At 32.5% G+C, this 21858-nt stretch overlaps 1 protein-coding gene across 11 annotated transcripts in view; it reads right to left on the bottom strand.

The window, feature by feature from the left end:
• Positions 1–270: 270 nt before the first annotated feature.
• LOC108912913 (calcium-activated potassium channel slowpoke) overlaps positions 271–21858 on the bottom strand; it is a 200782-nt gene continuing 179194 nt past the window's right edge. For 4 of the 11 annotated variants that reach the window (XM_018718326.2, XM_018718333.2, XM_018718325.2 and 1 more), the window contains 11 exons: positions 20560–20622; positions 18874–18903; positions 14878–15019; positions 12806–12871; positions 9309–9483; positions 7184–7408; positions 6814–7093; positions 4106–4242; positions 3935–4047; positions 3587–3836; positions 271–2932 (listed from right to left, as the gene is read on the bottom strand). In XM_018718326.2, the coding sequence (XP_018573842.1) occupies positions 2813–2932; positions 3587–3836; positions 3935–4047; positions 4106–4242; positions 6814–7093; positions 7184–7408; positions 9309–9483; positions 12806–12871; positions 14878–15019; positions 18874–18903; positions 20560–20622 (1601 nt within the window). In that variant the 3' untranslated portion in view covers positions 271–2812. The remainder of the gene's footprint in view (positions 2933–3586; positions 3837–3934; positions 4048–4105; positions 4243–6813; positions 7094–7183; positions 7409–9308; positions 9484–12805; positions 12872–14877; positions 15020–18873; positions 18904–20559; positions 20623–21858) is intronic. The other 7 variants (XM_023455448.1, XM_018718335.2, XM_023455447.1 and 4 more) reach the window with 4 other exon arrangements.

The raw sequence follows: 21858 nt of genomic DNA on the forward strand, positions 1-21858 counted from the left end.
AAAAAGTTACACACGCAAAGTACCAAGGGCCCCCCCGTACCCACCCCAATGGACCTTGTGGAAATAAATGGATTAGTCCATCAAATTGCTCATCAAAATTTAGCTGTGTATACCAAATTTCATTCATTTATCACAACGCGATTGAGAGATATTGCAAAAAAATGATTTCCATTCCTCCCTCTTCAATGGGTCCCTGTGCCCTTAGGAAGCATTTCCGGACCCATGTTCATATGAACTTTTTTACTTAGTTTTGATAATAGAATCGGCCTGTTCAGGGTTGGCAGCTAATTATGAGACATCCTGTATATATTTTTTATATGAATTGTTAAATTTATCTAATATTGTACATACAAATATACTGCTACGAATCAATAAAATAGATACCTACTAATTTATATTTTTAAAAGGAAATTTCAACAAGTCAATAGAATTTTCAAATAGAGTATTTAACAATTGTTAAAGAGTAAAACTTAAAAATATATGTATATGGGGTGTGGCTATAAAATAACGATACTAATGCTACTATAGTCGAACTGCGTCAAAGTCGTACGATCGACAGCTGAGTGGTGTGAAGCCTTCTCTTCCGATTCCCGCCTTTATCGTGTCTGCAAACATACTAGTTTCGCCATGGACTTAGTTTGTATAAGATCTATTTTTTGTTCTGCCGGAAAAATGATAAGTTATAGAGCAGCAAATTGTTGTGAAATTCCATACGAAACTTGGAAAAACCGTTACTGAAACGTATCTTTTATGAAGAGAAGTATATAGCAATTAATTATTAGCACTTGCGCGGGGTTTTTGAGTCGTTTAAGCGTTTTCAAGATGGTCGAGAAAGCGTTGAAGATGACGCACGTCCGGGAGTTCTTTCACGTCAAAAATGGATAAAAATATTGAAAACATTGCTAATCTGATCCGATCTGACCGTCGGTTATCTCTTCGTCTATTGTTGAAACTGTAGGAATTGACAAAGAATGTGTAAGGCAAATACACGAGAATTTGAACATTAAAAAAATGTGAGCGAAAGTGGTGCCGAAAATGTTCACAATCGAACAAAAAGAAGTTCGAGAAAATATTTGTAGTGACATTTTAAATGTCATTGAAAATGACCCGAACTTCTTGGAAAAAGTGATAACATGCTATGAATCTTGATTTTTCACTTATGATCCAGAAACTAATCGTCAATCCATGCGTTGGAAGAGCTAAAAAAACTCACATGGGCAAATCAAAATTCAAAGCAATGATGATTGTTTAGTTCGTTATCCATGGGATTGTGTATCTTCACTCAGTTCCTGAAGGTCAAACTGTTAATCAGCATTACTACCTCGAGATTCTTGCTAAATTTCGTGAAAACAATCAGAAAAGACACAAATTGTGGGATCTTCATCAGGACAACGCACAGACTCACACTGCATTGTCTGTCAAGATGTTTCTAGCCTGACCTGGCACCATGTGATATTTATCTGATCTCCAAGGTCAAATCCGCAATAAAAGGAACAAGATTTCAGTCCCTTGAAGCTGCGAAAGAAGAAAGCACGTGCCGTGAACGAGCTTACAGAAAAAAGACATCCAGCATTGTTTTGTACAATGTAACATTTGCATGGAGCCGGTGTAAGGGGACAATAATCAAGTATGCAAAAATTTAAAATAAAAAGTTTTACAGGATTAGTCTCGTTATTTTATAGCCTCATCACGTACCTAGTCATTGGATTGGCAGAAAACTTTCTTATATAAAGTATCAAAAAATATGATTTTATATTGATAAGTTATTGAAAAATGGATTGTGACTGCACTCACTTCATATTAAATATGTAATTAACGAGAATCTATATATAAAAACAAATCCCACAATAACAATTAGGTCTTTATATACCCACCTCTGCACTTTTCTAACAAATATCTACATCATTTACACATTCTATAAAAAAGCTCATTTATCATTCAGTCTATTTACAAATGGCACAACAGCTTTATATATATTTTTAAAAAAATTGCGTCACAGTAAGAACTATATATACAAAACTTTATTAAAACTGTCTTTGTCTTTATCGATGTTAATGTATTAACGTATTTTTTTTATAATGTTCTTACATGGAAATTAAAGCATTAGAGAGTCCAGAGTAGAGTTAGCAGAGAATATTATAGTAGCGCCTCACAGATAATTTGTTAGTAAAACACCCACACGAAGAAATTGTATCTACAAAATTAGTAATACAATTGGCATACGCTTAACTGAAACTAAAATGAAACGACATAGCAAACTTAAAATTAACTTAACATAAAAATATCCATTTATTTGAGTTGTGTTGAAAAATTACGCATCCCAAAAAAATAATATGTATACGTAAAAATTAACAATATGACTTCCGATTATGGGTAAGATTAATTGTATAATTATAATTTTAAATCATAAAAAAATAAATATTAATTTTTAAAATCAAGTGAAAAAAAGCTTTAAATTTGGTTTGGTCAAGAATTTTCAGTGATTATTTCAAACTTGGGACACAAAATTTTCCAAATGTATAATGAAAAAATATTGGTAACCATTTATAATCTACAGGTATTAAAGGTCAAATTAAAAAAATACACTTTTATGTACACAAAAAAAAACCGCTTTTGGTATGATATATTTACATATGGTAAGCATGAAAACACATCATTTGAAAAATATTAATTAAGACATATTTAAGATAACAGTAAACATACAAATTGGAAAAGGATTCTGGAATGGTGGGTATAATAATTATTTTGGACCACTTTTATTTTTCTATATATATGAATAGGGTCCATCTGTAAGGGCGCTACATAGTAGTAGTCAAGAGTTTTCATCTTTGTTGGTTCCCCCTCCTCCTGTGCCACTGCCTTGACCTGTGCCTGTTCGCCCTCTGACTTGCTTGTATTCTAATCCCGGATCAAACTGCATTAAAACGAATACCTGAAAAAATACCTAGTATTTTTTAAATTGCACAATTTTTATTATTAATTCTTCCATTTTTATTTTACTATTAAGGTATTAAGTTAATTCAAATTAATTCCTTTTTTCAATAATTCTCGTCAAATGAAGTCATAGGTACTCTTTGATACCAAGCCTCCAAAAGTATATTAAAGAAATAACTCATTAGAAAAAAATATAATCTATTTAAATAGGTCTAATAAAAAAAGATACCGGACTTATTGAAATTTTAAAATGTCATAATAACAAATTGTGAATAATTTGAGTGTGGGTGAGATTCAACTTACAAATCAACCCGGTGGCTTTGCTGATGAATGATCTTAACAATTTACTAGATACTGTAGGTGCAATTCAATTCAATGTCTTTCTCACCACATCATCAATTAAAATCATGTATAATTTACCATGACTGAAACACTTATAGTAGATAATGTTTAAAAGTTTCCAAAATTATTCAATATTTTAGTACCACGTAAGATATGTGGTATTATTATTATTTACAGACGCAGCGAATCTTTTGCAGTCACCACTGAAGATGCAGGTAGTGAATTTGTGTGCAATAATATAAATAACTGAATGAATGTGTCAGTTGTTCTTACTGAATGTATAAACATATAAAATACTTTTCAAATTTACCTGATCTGTGGGTAATAACTGGAAATCATCTGGCGGATTGGTTATAACGTATCTTTTACTACTAGCATCACATGATGAACTTGTATCCCTAAACCTATAGAGTCCTATGCAAAGCATACCAAATTGTTTAAGAGCGGCAACAAATAGATCACCATATTTTCCCGTCTCCCCAAATTGTGCTAGAGGACCATCGTATAGAGATATCTGGCCTACTCGACATCTATCTCTGTTTGACAAGCTATCTGCAGTGCTACAAAAATAACAATATTTAGTGTCATACATTTTAAGTAAATAATCGTTAGTTAACTGTTACAGATCAGAACAAATTTCTGTTCCTTCGTCTATTACCTGTATCCTCCTCGAAGGCCTGCACCTTCAGCTAAAATTAATTCCAGTTCAGGTGTAGCACCTCCGGTTATCAGAGACCGAATTAACGTTAAGGCATTTTGATTAAAATAAGTCTGAAATATAATAATAACTAGTAAGTCATGTTTCTCCTTTGCTTACATATACACTTACAGTAGACATTAATGAATCTAAAACACTAACAGCAAAAGCTGTACCACATGCAAAAGGCTGCGTTAAGTACAATTCAGTATCGGGATCATCGTCGTCATCTTGGTCCAAAAATTGTACATTACTGTCGTTGACTAATTCTGTAAGTAATATAAGAGTTAATATAAAATACTTAATATGTTTTGATTGTATTGGAAAAAGCAGTTTTTGTGGACATTTCAGGTGCGTATTTAGGCTGTTTTGATCGTTTCTCTTAGATATGTTATCAAAATATGACTAATTTACCTGATGGTGAAGTATTTTGTATTTTGTATGTTAATATATTTTATATAATCTAAGTTGTATAGAGACGGTTGCAGAGCAACAAAAACAAAAAAGTTGTTGTTGAAAAATCAAATTAAAAATGATGACAGATTCTAAATTCTATTAATCTAATTGTGTAGTTGTACCATAGTCAGGAAATAAAGGAAATTATTCAATCAGCACAAGAGTTTATACAGTCCACTCTATCGATTAACACCTGAGTATTAATGAAAGTGAAATTTTCTTATTAACTGGCGAAGGTAAGTATAAAAATAGATATTTAATTAAAAAAAGAAAACTTTCACAAAACCTTTCAATAACGTATACATCCTTTACAGGCGGATTTTTACTTGCTCGTCATGAGTTTTGACACTACAGTATGTCGTACCCCAGTATCTTACAAAACCATAATGTATTTGTTAATATGTTCTTAATCTACCGTGAACTATTGTACAAAACGTTGTAGAAGAAGCATCACGTCGTTATGCAGAATGTTTTTCGTTTTTGCGGAGGTTTGTTTGTTCCATTCTACGGACCCCAGAATAACCTACATCGAGTACCAGGTAAATTGCACGCAAGTTGAATGTTCACAAAAAGTATAGAAAACATTAGGTACGCGAGTGTGCATAAAATCGACCTTCTTTGTATACCGGGACCAATTCTACGAACAGACGGAGGAAACAGCAATGGGTTCACCGTTATCTCCAGTCCTAGCCAAAATATACATGGAAGCCTTTGAGAAGAAAGCCCTGGAATCCACAACGTTGAAGCCTAAGTGCTGGTACCGATATGTTGACGACACCTTCATCATCTGTCTCCACGAACGCAACACCGTAGCGGATTTCCTGGACCACATCAATGGAATACATCCAGATATCCAATTTACCATGGAGATAGAGAAAAACGCCGCCCTTCCCTTCTTGGATGTTTTGGTCGAGAGGAAACCAGATGACATTTTAGGACATCTAGTATATAGGAAGCCAACTCACAGGGGATCATAAATACCTTGATTCATCGAGCGCGGATCATCAGCGAGCCAATACACTTGGCCGAGGAACTAGAACACCTACGCACAGCCCTGAGAGGGAATGGCTACACGGCGAGAAATATCGAACAAGCTATCAGGAGGAGACATACGCCCATGGAGAAACAAGAATACCTAGCGAAGGCGTATCTACTTTACGTGAAAGGTTATACAGATAAAATCGGTCGTCTTTTGAAGAACACGTGGCGGCAGCGTTTCCAAAAACCTGCAACAATGACCAGCTCCAGGACCCCGGTGTAGTATTCCTTGCTCTTGCGGAAAGGTCTACATAGAACAAACAGGAAGGCACATCAACACGAGGTTAAAGGAACACAAATGTTACCTCAAAAATAACAACTGGGAAAAATCGGCAGTAACATAGCATAGGGCGGACACGGAACACACAGTGGATCTGAGTGAAGCCAACATGATGGTGTGTGTGTGTGTGTGACAGAGAGAGAGAAGATTTTGGCCCCGACTATACAAAGAACATATTTACAAAAATCCGAACAATTTCAACAACGCGTACGAGGTCACCCACTGGAACGTCATGGATCAGTGACCACATCAAATATAAATAGTGACAAGATTAGTAGATCTCCAGTTTCAGAGTAACTTCTGAAGAAGAGAGTGATATGTTTCCTATGCGCGTATTAAGGATTTACAATCATTATGCGGGATTTCAATTTTGTTTTCATTTGATTACAATAAAATAACTACAAAAATTTTAGGACACATTTTTTTGTGACAAATTCATGAATAGTGGAAAATCCAACATAGAACAAATTTTCGACAACAATGTGCAATAAATGCAAAATAATTTATTAGAATTATTGTCAAGAAATGTACCAATAAATGTTTATTAAAACACATTGTTTCTACACTGTTTCGTTAATAGAATGAAATGGTCCAGTTTTATTTTTCATCAACCTCCTCACCTAAATTTTGAGGAATTGTGGGTTAGAATCGAAAATGCTGCAGAAATCATACTTCAACAAGATGCGTTATTTACTGTTTGTACTGAATCATGATTGTGATAATTTTTTCAAATTTCAAGAAATTATCTGAATTCTCTGAAGTTCAAAAGGGTAAGGTCGAAAGAAGATTGCACACCATTTTTGGAATACTATATAGTTATAGTTTTTTTTTTGTTTCAAATGTTTGTAGATGTGTTGTGTGACCATTTACTACAGCGTTTAAAGAACTTCCGGAAAATAACTATTAATTCGCGAACAAAATGCTATTTCTTTTTGGACAGTTTTTATAAGATTGCTATTAAATGTGGGCCAACTTTTAGATGCAATGTTGTACTAGTTCTGATCCTGAAATGTCTGTAACAATCCCATCCCTAAATATAAGGCAATGTCATAAAATATGTGCTTACCAGTTATCATAGGTACGTTTGCTCCGTAAACAGATCCTCTTCTTTGAAGAATTATTGGACTACCAACGGGTGTCCCAGCTTCATTTGTACCATTGGCTTGACTCAGCACACCTATTGTGTCATCGAAAGTCATTGCCTTAATATTTAGAGATGCCAAAATAGCCTCTTTATCCGCTAACGTTGGATCATCATTGCTTGGTACCTTTGCTGATAAGATGCAACACATATCACATAAATTTACATTCACAGCACGGAGATCTGCTCTACTTAAAGGAGAACCCTACAAATAATAATTAATTTGCAAATTCCATCCTTTCTATTAATAGTGAGTAGAAGATTTCCAATCCAAATGAACGTCAAAAATACTTACATTAAGAACAGATATCTTTGGTAAATTTTGTAGCATTTTCCACTCTCTTCTTATATAATCCACCGAGCCGACTATTACTACATGTTTTAATTCATGGTAATGGAAATTACTGGCTCTTAACGGCATTACTAAATTTCGTAACCCTATGAGAGGAGAATCCGGATCAGCAAACAAACAAACCACCACATGTCCATTTAATACAGTCATTGCTGCTTGATTTCTATCCTAAAATAGATTTTGTCACATTTACTTCTATTTTATTAAACAATAAACATTCTTAGATAGTAAAATACATTCATAGATTTAAGAGAATGACTACCTGTGTCGACCTGGGAGCCAATTAACAAGTAAAATGTTTCTGATAGGATAGTAAGTAGATGAGATTCTTGTAAGGCTAGTCATTTTAATAGTTCGTGTAAATGTAGAACATTTTTTTGATTAATCAAATCTGTGGACTGGTGTATCAAGTAAAGACAGCTACAGTGCGGAAATGAAAATCGAAGAAAGCACTTATCCTTAGATGCTAAAGAGATTATAAAATATTATGACACTCATTGAGCATGTAAAATTCGATAAAATGAAGAATTGAAGAAATGGCCAGATTAACTAATATTTCAATGAAAATAGCGTAGATGCGAACAGTTCATTTACCTAAAGAAAAACAAGGAAAGATTCAGGGGCTTACAAAAAATTAGGTGGGAGCGATGCAGTTACAAAATTTATAAGATATATGAAGAGCATACATACCAACACTCGATAATTTACACAGAAGATTTGAAGCAGAAGACAACATATTAACTTTGATAGAAATAAACGCTATCGAAGCGTTTTGTATTTTGTAAAGTCAATAAAGAAATTATATGATATTCCATAGAAAGCTTCAGTTGACTCTAATAGTCAGTGTCAAACAAATGCATCATCTAACTGAAGACGGTTGGTTACCTAATTCAATTTTATTCTCAGTAAAAAATTTAAAGAACTTCTATTTTTGTTACCACGAAGATATCACAGCGGAGTTATTTGAAGATTAGTTCGTAAATAAGGGAATTCCCAATACTCCTCAAAATAGTGTGATTGTCGTGGACGAAGCAAGTTACCACAGTAAAAATTAAATAGCTGTACTTATTCAAAAGATGCAAAAACGGCAATACATGAGTATATGTGACAGTTTCTCAAAAAATGGGTTTACTGAGCTAAGGCTTCGGCTGCCGTATCTATTACTGTATAATCAATTATTTCTTAGAACACATATGGCATTAGATGAAATTTGATGTTATACGTAATAGCGTCACCAGCTCTAAATACTAGTGTATTAATTCACGAATTTATTTATAAACGGTTTGGTTTTACACTACTACAGACTTCGTGAATTTCTTTGACACATGAATCAGCTCTACCAACAAATCAAAGAAGCAAATACATTTCAAAAATATCACCTTTCCACTCATAATTGCAGTGGCATAACAACGGTACCGTTTTGACACATATATAAATATTAGTTTTTGTAAGTAACAAATTAGTAAAAACAATACAAATCTAGTACGACGCCACACAATTATTTACATATTCCAATAACATAACCTCATTACTCATCTGAACCTAGAAATTTGTTGGGTTGGTACTTCTGAACTTCACGAAGAAATTGAATTGAAATGAAATTAGAACATGTTCTAATTCGTCAAGAACTGATGAATAAATTCATGAATTTATTTGACAGTAGATTTGATGCAATAGACTTCCAGTTTCTTGATGAAGCGACTTCATGAATTAATTAATCAATAAATTGTCAATATAAAACAACTTATAGTTCTGTGTTGCTGTAATTATTAGATATCTTTAAAAATAACCTTACTTTTTTCATTACACGATACATCTAAGAATTATTTCCTGTCAGTTCAAAATACCCTCTCAATACTCAGTTAAATAGGAATAAGTAAAAGAATAAGTAAAATTATAAAAATAGGAATAAATTTTTGAAATACAATTCAATACTGAACTTGTTTAGATCCCCCTTCGTTTGTTTTATGACTTAGTAGTAGTAACTTAATGCAGTAGTCATTCTCTTATATTTATGAATCTAAGTATGCCAGTTTATTCACTGTTTTATCTACTAATATGTCATTACCAGTATGCATTCTTCTAAATTTTTTGCAGGTCCCCAATGAAACATTCCAGTGCTATCGTATTTCATTTCAGTCTTTTCAAAATCAAAATCTTTGGCTTGATCGTCGGCCAAACCAACTGGTAGTGCCACTCCATTATTATTTTGGTTCGTTCCTCCACTACTTCTGCTTGTTGGCCTGTAAAGGGTTATTTTTTTCATGTCGAATACAGATAATCAATGTTTCTCAAAGAACAAACTAGCACTACCATTCTAGCTCATTCTCTATGCATGAAAATTGATTTCATTAAAACTTATCTACACTAAGATGTGTTAGTTCCCTGAAAAATCTATTACATGCATATGATCTAACGAAGACTCAAATGATTTTTCTAATCGTTACCAGTTACCACACCGCCAACACCCAATATGTTGAGTCATGTCAAATGCATGCCAAATAATTTCAACGATACAAGAACAGAGGAATGCATATTTGAATTTTTTGAAAATGAGTATTAGTTCTTTGGCATGCATGTGCAAGTTGATTTGTTTTTTTTAATAGTTATGTATTACCAAAATATGAAAATGAACTTTATGACTAGTTACTGAACTAATAATTTTTCTATAGATATATACGTATATCCTAATAGTAATATAAATTAATAAAGAAAACTTCAAAATAAAATAATAATATGCTTAAGTTATTTACACTTTATTTGAGCTTGAAAACTAAACACACAAATTCATGGTATGGCACATAATAACAAAAAATAAAAAATATTGGTCGGACTATCAGCAGATAGCATAAGGGTAGTTAGCATTATTTACAAGACAAGTAAATTGTTCTAGCTAATATTAAAATAATTTTTTTAAGAAGCGAAAACAAAAAAAGTATTTTTAAGTGAAATGAAAAGAGTAACAATCATTGAGTCCAGTTTATGACAGAGAACTGAACTGAACTGAACAAAAAATAACTGAAGGAATATTTTAACATAAGTACTTGCAAATTAGGTACAGGAAAAATATTTTCTTAATTCAATAATGTTGATTTTTTTTTGTTTCGACTATTCTAGTATATTGTCGTATTTCATGTAAAATAAATGGTATAATAAAATTATAAATGAAGCGTGAAAGAAAATATGGCAATCTTTCAATCAGTTTACTATAGCTTTGTTCGGGTTAACCCGATTCCGAACCGTATTAATCAGAATTTCGCAGATATTTGTTTTGGTTTTATTCGAACCTGATTCGGAACTATTCTGAATCATCTGAAGTAATTCTTGCTCCCAAGCACGAATGATATTGTTGAGATAGAATTCCAAGAAGACCGCTGCGTCACTTTCTTGGAATTAATCGCATTCGATACCCGAGGAAGAAAGACATTGGCGGCGCGGCATTCACCGTAGCAGCTTGCAGTGCGTACTGTGTTTTGAGGTTACAAAGGCGTGTTTCTACGTATGTGTACCGTCCTGTACATTTTCAGTGTAATTTCTCTAAAATTATCAATGGAGGTGAAAAAAAAAGAAAGTTTGTGACAGTGAAAGTTCTAATGATGAAGATGACTTCGAAAATTTATCAGATTAGGGTTACTTAAATACAGGGTGATTCATTAACAATGGGAAAATCGAAAGCTGAAGATACTACACGTAAAATGGTGACCATTGGCGTAAACATGCCTTATTCGAAACGTTGAAACACAAAAATACAGGGCGTTGAAAATTAAAATTTTAAATTGTTTTTTTTTGCGATTATTCTGAAAATATGTAGGTTAGGAATTTGAAAATTTGTGAAACTATGTTTTTTTAAGCGACGAATAAGATGTGTGTTGTAAATTCAGCTCATAGAGGGCGCCACTTACAACCAATTTTACCGAAAATTTAGTTAATAACTTTTTACCCTGTGTCAAAACATAGTATTCGTTAAATCGATTTTTCTCGAAAACGGATCGAGATACCGAAATGAAACAAGAGTACATAATTAATGGAAAATTTATTGCTCTTTCAGGTTGTGAATCAAGTTTCATATTAGACATACAGGGTAAAAAATTATGAACTAAATTTTCGGTAAAATTGATCGTAAGTGGTGCCCTCTATGACCAACGCTGAAATTGCAACACGCATCTTATTCGTCGTTTAAAAAAATATAATTTCACAAATTTTCACTGTATTTCCGAAACTATCAACTTTCGGATAAGGCATATTTGCGCTAATGGTCACCATTTTACGTGTAGTATCTTCAGCTTTCGATTTTCCCATTGATAATTAATCAAAATGCATATGTTTCTGGTAAATTCTTACAGTAGTTCCGATAATAGAACATTATTGGCTTATTCTGTTCTTGGAATTTCATCTCGACAAATATTGTACGGACTATACTTAGAATTGTATTATTTGGTGCATGCGTAGTTATTACTTCCGAAGATCCCCTTGATTATTTCCCGTAAATTTTGTAAATTTTTCATTTCATGTTTTTCTTTTACGAAATATATCTGAGTATTTCTGCATTATCATTTTTTAGTTCCAGTTCTGAAGAAACGATAGAATGTTGGGTATTTTCTCAGAATTGCGAAGTAATCATGTCAAAAATCAAATCATTTTTGGTTGATCTATTTACAAATAAAGAATTTAAAGGACACTTTAGGTATGAAGATATATTTTTTCTATCTAGATGAATAAATTAGTTTTTGTAATTTTTAAGGTGCATATTTGGTTCTTTCCTGTTAAATACATACAAACAATCAAATTTGCATCTTAAAATTGAAGCTGGATATAAAAGGATTTCATTTCCGCCAGCGAAAATTATTTTAATTTTGTCGTATTACGAGGTTAAGGTATAAGGCAAAGACACAAAAAGCAGAAAGATACAAACTGATGAAAATGATTAGATTTTGAACTATTAGTTTACTACTAAAACAGTTCGTGTCTTTGCGTTTATAATTTTGCGCAGATTCTAGACTGTTCAGAAATAGAGATCCCGAACAAAGATTTATATTGCAGTAAATTTAAATAAATTTTGAGAACAGCCCCTTCAATATCCATAAATACCCTGAATTTAGGTACTATCATTTACTTTAGTCTGTATAAAATATCAAAATTAATAAAATTAACAATAAAAAAATTGTACTCTTTGGTCGTCACATCTTTAAACAAAATGTTAAAACATATGATTTTGCACCTTAATAGTTTTCATTGTGCCATACGAGTTGACTTATCCCTATTTATCTAATATAAAATTATCATACAACTATTTATTAATGTACATCTAATAGTTAATATTAATTAATTATGGAATTATACGAAGAAAACATTTAGTACAAACAATACAAAAAAAATGGAAAATATTAACTGTATTAAATAAAATACATCAAGGATCACGCAGAAATATTTTTTTGTAATTTAATTAATGGAAGTGACAGAAATTTTTACAATTTTTGGTCCTTGATGTATGTAAATGCTAATAAAACAAGCAATGCAAGCAGCAACAAATATAAGTGAAAAGTGTAAGTATTGGCTTAAGCATACATGAGTTTTTTCACTTCATAGGCTAGATGATAGCCGGCGTAAGATGTCGGTTCTTGCTCCGGCGCTCTGAAAACAGCACACTGCTGATAGCACACCACATTTAATAACTTATTAATATATATATAAAAACAATGTAGAATATATCTATCAAATATACTTCAAGAAAAACATTTTGCTATGAAATTACTAAAAATATATGACATCCTATCTAAGAGATCTGTTATGACTTGCAAAAAATATGTCGCAGAAACTTGATAAGTATTTAAATTTAATAATTTAGCAAATTAATCTATTACTCCAAGGAAATTACACGAAAAAAAGGAACAAACCTCTATAAAATTCCCTGCAAGCTGAACTTTTGTACAGACGTTCTATGAGGTGCCCCAAACCTAAATCCGTAAAAATCACAATATCACAATATAGCTACCCAAGATGTTGAAGGTTTTTTAAAAATATCTCGCGTTCTATGCATCGGACATCCAGTATGAGTTGTAGAGAATTTGATTATCTACAAGATTTATCTCTTGCATTTTTTCCGAAACCTCGCCCTTTTCGACATATTCGAGGTCAAAGTTTCAAAAACAATAAAATCTCGCGCCCAATGCATTATACGTCATGGAATAGGAAAAATATTATGTATAAAATTGATATTTTCTAGAAACTGTAAATTTACCAATCTTGTAGATAATTACGTAAATTTTCTACAACTTTTACATTGATTTCATGGAAGAGAGCAATCTTGTAGGTAATTAAATTCTCTATATCTTTCACATCTTATGGATGTCCGAAAGTTAGAACGCGAGATATTTGCAAATAACTTTGTCCCAATATCTTGGATAGCAATGTTGTGATTTCCATGATTTTTGCTGATTTGGGTTTGAGACACACCTCAAAGAACGTCTGCGCGAAAATTCAACTTGGAGATAATTTTATCAATGTCAAATGTTAATTTTTCTGGGTTGATTTAGTAAGGAGACTTGTAAAATTTCAAGTCAATTTTTTGTAACTCCCCCATGGTACGTTTATGTAGTCATTATCGCAATATTTCTATAAGCCATAAAACGCACGTTAGATACCTGTACTAGAAATATCCATTTCTTGATATTTATTTAGTCTCTTATATAGCAATAATTATTTAGCAATAATCATTTATTACAAACAGAAAAAATAAATAATTGATAAGGTTTCTGTAGTGGATGCCTTCAGTGCCTTCATAAATGATTACAAGCCACGTGACCAATAATTTTGTTTGGAACAGTAATTTTATTTCCATCACATTGGCAATTTCGGTAAAATTAAGACAATATTAAGATTAACACATTAAAACATTAAAACACAGCATTCTGTTTCACCGGCTGGTGATTGGTGTAATTTTTCACCAATCAGTGATCGCATTATCTGGAGCGTAGATGTAACATTTTGCCATTGTTCATTGTAAACGAAATATTGATATTGGTGACGTTAAGATTTAAGGCCTGCACACGCGGTAAGGTAAGCGGTGGCGGTGGCGTTTGAATGTGACGCATAGAAACAAAACATACATGTCGCGGTACGAGCGGTATATTTAAATTCGAATACCGCCACCGCCACCTCTACCGCCACCGCCATCGCTACCGCGTATGTATGCACAGGCCTTTAGGGATTTTTATTTGACGGTACTAGCCGAGCAATGTTGGTTGCCTGAGTTCGGCGATCATGTAGTCTGTAACCATTTATGAAAGCTCTATATAACAAAATAAAAAAACTGCATTATCACTATTTAATATAATTGATTGCAGAGTTTACTTCTTAATTTTATATCGTAATAAATTTAATAATAGTAAATGATAAATAATGTATTTTTAATACTTATAGCAAAAATATTTCTCTTGCAGAAAAAAGTGATGTGAAAAAATTGTGTTAAAATCATGCAGTGCCATCTTAGCACTAGCTCACTGAGTAGTGTTAGATAGTGATATTTCGTAGACTAAAGTTTCGTGTCAAATCCTATAACAAATTATATTATCATATTGGAAATATATGAAAAGCAGTCAATCTCATCAATGTAAATTTAGTTTTATTCTGTATTTTACCTAGAATTATAACTTGGTGATACCATATTGTCTGTTGCAGATCTAGTAATGTTCGGTTTCACCTTGTTCACTTGTTTCGTCGAGTTCACCATGTTGGCCATTGGTATTGCGCTGTTACGATGATTCTGATTGCGATGTCCCACTGTAAAAACCAAATATATTTTGTAAAAATGTAAAGGGTATATCGCAATTCACACATACTAATATTCAAGGTTGTTGTAGATGTTTTATTATACTTTGGATGGAGGTATAAAAGACAAGGGTTTGTTTAATATAAGTAGGTATTTCATTGTCCAATACCTTTGCGACTATTACACTTGGACAAATTTACACATTTTGGGATATCATCTGTCATTAAGGTGGCCCAAATATGTTTTACTGTGCACATAGAACAAAGTTATTAGCATTCTTGCATGCTAGCGAACCATATCAGTAATTTTTCTATCTAAATTAACAAAAACTATTTAAAGTGCTTCAAACTACAAAATTAAGCCTAGATATAACACATGACGTCCTAAAATAAAAATTCGCTAAATAAAGGGTGTCGCAAAAGTAATACAGGATTTGAATAGTGCACCATTTTCATTCCGAAGAGTTGGCAGCATTGTTCAGGGTCATACGTTGTAGTAAATACGTTGCGGTTTAACAAAATGGAGCGCTATAAGACGGATAGGTGAAGATTGTGAAATTTCACAGTACAGAGAGTGTGTAACTGAGAGTGTGCGCAAATTACGTGGAATTTTGGTAGAAGGAACTCCTCGAATGAAAAAACTGAAAAGACTGGTTGTCAAATTTGAACAGACAGGTTCGGTTGCTGACAATAAAAAAACAGGTCGCCCTCGTACTGGCCGTTCAGCCGAAAATATTGCTACGGTGGGGTGAGTGATAGTGTAACGGAAATTCCAGTAACCTTAGTCTAACTGCAACGTATTTACTAAAATATGTGACCCTGCACAATGCTGACAACTCTTCGGAATGGAAATAGCGGCACAATTCAAATTCTGCGTTACTTTTGGGATGTCCCTTCTAATAATCACAGATATTTGATACCACTATTTTATTTGATAGTAACTGTTTTATAATTAGAATATTTAAATAAATTACGGTTAATAAAATCTAATATGTCGGTACATCTACAAGGTGTCCAGGAAAATGTGGGAAATCTCTCGAGCGCAGACAGAACATGAAAAAATATGATAACAAGTTCCTATAAAAATTTTTCGTACAGGCCCTCCCTACAGAGATATGTGTCTCTGAAGAACGCCTCTGGAAATCGGTTTTTCTTGAATAACTTTTAAAGTATATAAGTATATAATTTACAAAAAAATGTATGTGAATGACACTAGTAAGGACCTCTTAAAATAGTGTCCTTGAAACATATTTAGCCTTTTTAGTTTACCAGCGGGCTAAGCTTTACAACTTAATGCCTAAATTTTTAACACCCTGTATGATAAAGATTTTAAAGAATAAATATGGGTAGCTTCAACCTTAGACTAAAAAGGTACTCCTGTTTATTGTCGATAAAATGAACCGTTTACGAGAAAAATAATAATAAACGAATACATGTTTTATTTAATAAAAAGGGACATGATTTCTATTTTTTTTTTCGACAACAAAGTGAAATCGCTGACACATTGATCCTTTACTACGTTATTAATTTACCGATTTTTGGATTTTGTGGTGAATTTAATTGTGAATTAATTCGAAATATGGAATACACGTTTATTGAGTATGCAGATATGCATCTCATGTATGGTCTTGCGTTTTGCAATGCTTTACAAGCCAGAAGGTTATATAACGACATATTTCCTAATCGTGCTCTGCCAACTGATGCTGGTTTGAGAAGAACCGTACGTACTTCGCAATTAGAGGAAAATATTTTATTTGCTGTAGAAGACACTTCATCAACGAGCACTCGAAAATTATCAGCACAGTTTAATATACCGAAAACAATAGTACATGAAGTTCTTCAAGAACAGCTGTTATATATATATATATACCATTTGCAAAAAATACATGAACTGATTTCTAAATATTTTCCTCGTAGAATGCAGTTTGCACACTGACTATTGGATCAGCAACGAAATAATGTAAACTTCATTAGCACTATTCTTTTCACGGATGAAGCAAGGTTTACCAAAAATGGTATCACCAATTTACACAACACACATGTATGAGCTGATGAAAATCTTTAGGCCACTATTGTTTCGCATAATCAACATCAGTTCCAATCAATTAACATCTGGGCAGGAATCATTGGCAATTTTTTTTATTGGACCATTTCGTATTGCCGGAACGATTGAATGGACAACTTTATTTGGAGTTTCTTCAGAACGCTTTTCAAGATTTAATAGAACACTTACCAATTGAAACCCGCCAAAACATGTACTTCATGCACGATGGGACACCACCTCATTTCAGCGTTGGTGCGCGGGAGCACCTGAATAACGTCAATCCAAACTGTTGGATAGGTAGAGGAGGACCTATTGCCTGGCCACCTCGTTCTCCCGACCTAACGCCTCTGGATTTTTACCTGTGGGGACAGCTCAAACAATTGGTGTATTCCACTCCGATCGACACTAGGGAGGAACTTCTACAGAGAATCACGTTTCATTGTGATGTGATATGGAACAATGCTGGGTTATTGTAGCGGGTACAGCAGTCTTCAATCGATCTTGCCCGCGAGTGTATCAGACTTCACGAAGCCCATGTTGAACCCTCTTATGAAGTTTTTCAATAATTTCGTTAAGGTGCCTCCTGGGGCACCACTGCGTTTTTTTAATTTTGTATTTTTTCAAATTAAACATCTTAAAATTAAACTTTTATTTGAATGACTCGTATCTCACTTTGTTGTTGGAAAAAAAAAATAGAAACCATGGCCCTTTTTATTAAAAATAAAACATGAATTTGTTTATTATACTTTTTCTCGTAAACGGTTCATTTTATCGAAATAAACAAGGGTACCTTTTTTTAGTGTAAGGTTGAAGCTACCCAGATTTACTATTTTAAAGTCTTTATCATACAGGGTGTTAAAAATGTAGGCATTAAGTTGTAAATCTTAGCCCGCCCCTGGCAACAAGGACACTATTTTAAGAGGCCCTTAAAGTTATTCAAGAAAAATCCTTCAGCGGCGTCCTTCAGGGACACATCTCCGTAGGCTTATACGAAAAAATTTGATAGGAACTTGTCATCTTATTATTTCATGTTCTATCTGCACCCGAGAGATTTCCCACATTTTACCGGACACCCTGTATACATATAAAAGGTTTAAGAAATTATTTTAAAACCAAAGCTGCATTTAGAAAAAATAGCCTGAATTAATATTTTCTAAGTAGAACTTAGATCTGTGTTTTGTGTTATTTAATAGTTTTCAAATTACAAAATGTTTTAAAGTAAGTTAAAACTATTGTTGCTAATTCATTATTGTCGTTGATAGAAAGCATCTAATTTGAAGTCACGTTTAATAAATATTGATTTACTTATCAAAATTACATTTTTAAATACTGCATCCTGTTTATTAAGTTACAAAAATCATTATTTAGCATTTGTTTATACTATTCTTTAAGTGCTTTCTTCAAAATTATGAACACTTTGTATGCAATGTATGGAAATATTTTTACATAAAAAAGTTGTTCTAATTAAGAAAACTGAACACAGTGGAGCAATATATTTCAAAAATATTTTTTTTTTAAACAGATTGGTTGTCTAAATATACCTACCTACCTACCCCTTAATTTCAAACATAACTAAGTACCTAGGTTCAGTGCTTATAAAATACAATGTTTATTTTATATTACTAACATAATTTTGTAATAAAAACGTGTTCAGATCATATTTTGTTAGAACAAATATAATTGTTACAAATTGCCAAATAGATCTGCTTGCATTAATTTTTCATTCCATTTCGGTTACCCTTTTGTACACTAAATGCATGCTTTAATATGGGGTATTTCTGGTGACATAGGTGTAATAGATAAAATACCCTAATAAACTTACAATGTACATCATCATGTCGATTCATATCACCTGTAAATAAAAAGCAACGAATTAAAATGTTTGCAAATTCTGCCAAACAAATGTTATGGTTAAATAGTAAAAGCTAATTCTAATTGCCTATTACTAATTTAGTATGATTCTAGTGTTATTTCTAATATAATGTACATGGGAAAGCAAAAAGGAATGTTCCGGGAGCTGGGAATATTAGCAGAGTTTATCAAGAAGCACATTGTTAATTAATTAATAAAATAATCATATAAACATAAAAAAATGCGGTTATGTTTATTATTGGCACCTTCTTACTAGTTTTATAAGTACTAGGTTTGCCTTAAGAAGGATTAAAAACTTTCAGCATTCAGTGTTATGCAAATATACGATAACTAAAACTCATACATCTAGATATTGTATCTAGAAACGAATAGATACGGATAAAAGATAATGATAATGATGCATTCCTCTGTATTAAGATAATATATCATCTAAAAGTATTTAAAAGCAGATAAATTTCAGATAACTGTAAAAATATTATAATGCTATTTATATTTGTGGCAAAAGACAAAAAATTGTTCCTGTTGGAATTTTATATTCTAAGTTTCAGTTTTGCTTGGTTCGTAGCGTTTTTAGTTTCCATGGCAAGAGTACCCTGGAAATCAATTGGTATATCGAGTATCCCAACATTCATGCAGGATTTGAATTTGAGTTCAGTCGGCCTTATTTGCATTACTTGGGTAAAGTTTAAAAATTGGTTGCTACATGTTTTGAATGAAAAAAAAAAATCAACGTTTCACGTTTGTCTCTTTGTTGGTTCGATTTCATTTAGCTCGTCAACAACATCGACTGTTTTTGTCCCAGGTTATTATGGGTGCATTACATCAACGTCAAAAACAGAAAAGTATGGCTTGGTTCTAACAGAAAGGCAACTTTCTAAGCGAGAGTCGGTAGATACCTAGGTGTCGTCTTCCGAGGAATGTAATTATCACTGCTATATCGCAGAATCGGCTATTCAAGAGCTTGGCTAAGAGGTAGTGCGCGTTCGCCCTATTCTCCTGATCTTACTCCATCAGATTTTCATCTCTTTCGTTCTCTATAGAACAGCCTTCGAGAAATCTGCTTTAATGATGATATATGATAAATCGCGTGTCAAAACTGGTTTAGTTAATTCTTCTCCTCCATACCACCAAATTTCTTCAGGCGTGGAATAGAAAAACTACCAGATCGTTGGTATAGTGAATATTGGAATTGATTAGTTCATGCAACTAGTTTATTAAAAAGAAATAAATTCAATAAAAACGCTACGAACCCAATATAAAAAAACAGCCCTACTTACATTCTTCTAATATTCAATATACTAAGACATAATATTTTAAAGAAAGCATAATTTAATCGTTATCGTGTGAACCTATATATCCTTTAGAAAAAAAATATGTATTCTAAGAGGATGAGAGATAATTACTTTCATTCTGATATAGATAAGATAAATCATCAGCATAACAGTGAAGGTATTATCATAGAGACCTTGAACAAAGATAACTGAATATGAATGTGAAACGAATATGAATATTGATTTTGCTAATTGATGGAAGGTGCCAATAGGTGCACAAATTAAGACAAAAAGTAACCAAAAAAAATCTAGAACTAATTTGGTGCGATAGGAACAGGGGGGTGAATAATATTTCAGAGAAGTACCTCGGACATGAACCTTCTTGGGCAACTCTGGTGGTGTGAAAGTAGGAGGAGGATGATGGTCATCTGTAAACCATAAACCAATCTCGCACATTCAACTATTTTTAATCTAGAACCTACATTATACTTTCTATTTTTCTGTTTCTATTTGTCTAAGTTTACTAAGTGATGAGAAAAAAAAACTGTAGGCTCATACACGGCGTGCTAAAAATTTAATGGGATAATATTTCCATTTTGAAAATCGACAGAGAGAAGATAGCGTTGAATTCCGATAACGTCGAAAACACCCTTTTCAATCTGTGAGATTATTTGATAAATTCAAAATTCTTGCGCTCATTTGAAAAGTTTCACGACAATAGAAAACATATTTTTAAATCTATTTCCGCTTTTCTTTTCCACTATAAAATCAGATGTGTGGTGCAATGTTTCATCTTTCAGTAACCATTAGGCATTAGCCTCATTTAAAAAAATTAATTATTTAAAAATATGTATTTAATTGGATTCTTCATTCATTTCTAGATCCAAACGTTGTTTAGTTAGAAAAATCATCATCGGTATCATATTTTTGTTGTTCTGAAAGAATGAGGAAAATAATGGCCCCAAAATTTCTGTAGGTTGCTGAAAAATGAAATGTACGTTTGAAGTCTGATTGCACATTATTCGAATACAGAAGCAGAAATAATTTTGAAAAATGTTTTCCATTTCAGTAAAGATCTTCACACAAACCCGGAAATAGACAAAAATCTTCCAAACTAATAGCTCCGGGTCATAATTGCACAATTTAGTCGTTTCTCTATGTCTGACGTTTTCGACATGACAGCACAAACTTTTCAAAATTGTTATAAATTAACGAATCCTTTAGATAAATTTAAATTTTAGTTTTTATTAAAAATAATCGTGACAATATTTTTTTGAACATTCTTGCTAATAGTACAATAATATGTAGCATACAGTTTTTTTAATTACTATGACGTTTTTGATATACTAAAATTTCAATACTAAGAAGAAATACATAATTTGCATGCAAACAATATGCTTTACAAGTTTCCACGTGACAACATTTAACCATGCATAATTCTAGAACATGCGCAAAAACATTGAAAAAATCAAATTTATAGAAGTCTAGGGAGGAGAAGTGAGACAAAAGTGAAAAGATAATCGTGTAGACAGAGTGTAAACAGATAAGCTAAAAGAAAGATTTCTTATGATTGGTTTAGTGATCCTGTGGCAAATGTTCCCCATTTTTTGTTGAGCACCTGATAAGTAAGCTTATTTATTGTCACTTACTTGAGAATGGGAAGT

This window comes from Anoplophora glabripennis, unplaced genomic scaffold, assembly GCF_000390285.2.
Source record: "Anoplophora glabripennis isolate ALB-LARVAE unplaced genomic scaffold, Agla_2.0 scaffold687, whole genome shotgun sequence".
In the NCBI taxonomy this organism is placed as follows: domain Eukaryota; kingdom Metazoa; phylum Arthropoda; class Insecta; order Coleoptera; family Cerambycidae; genus Anoplophora; species Anoplophora glabripennis.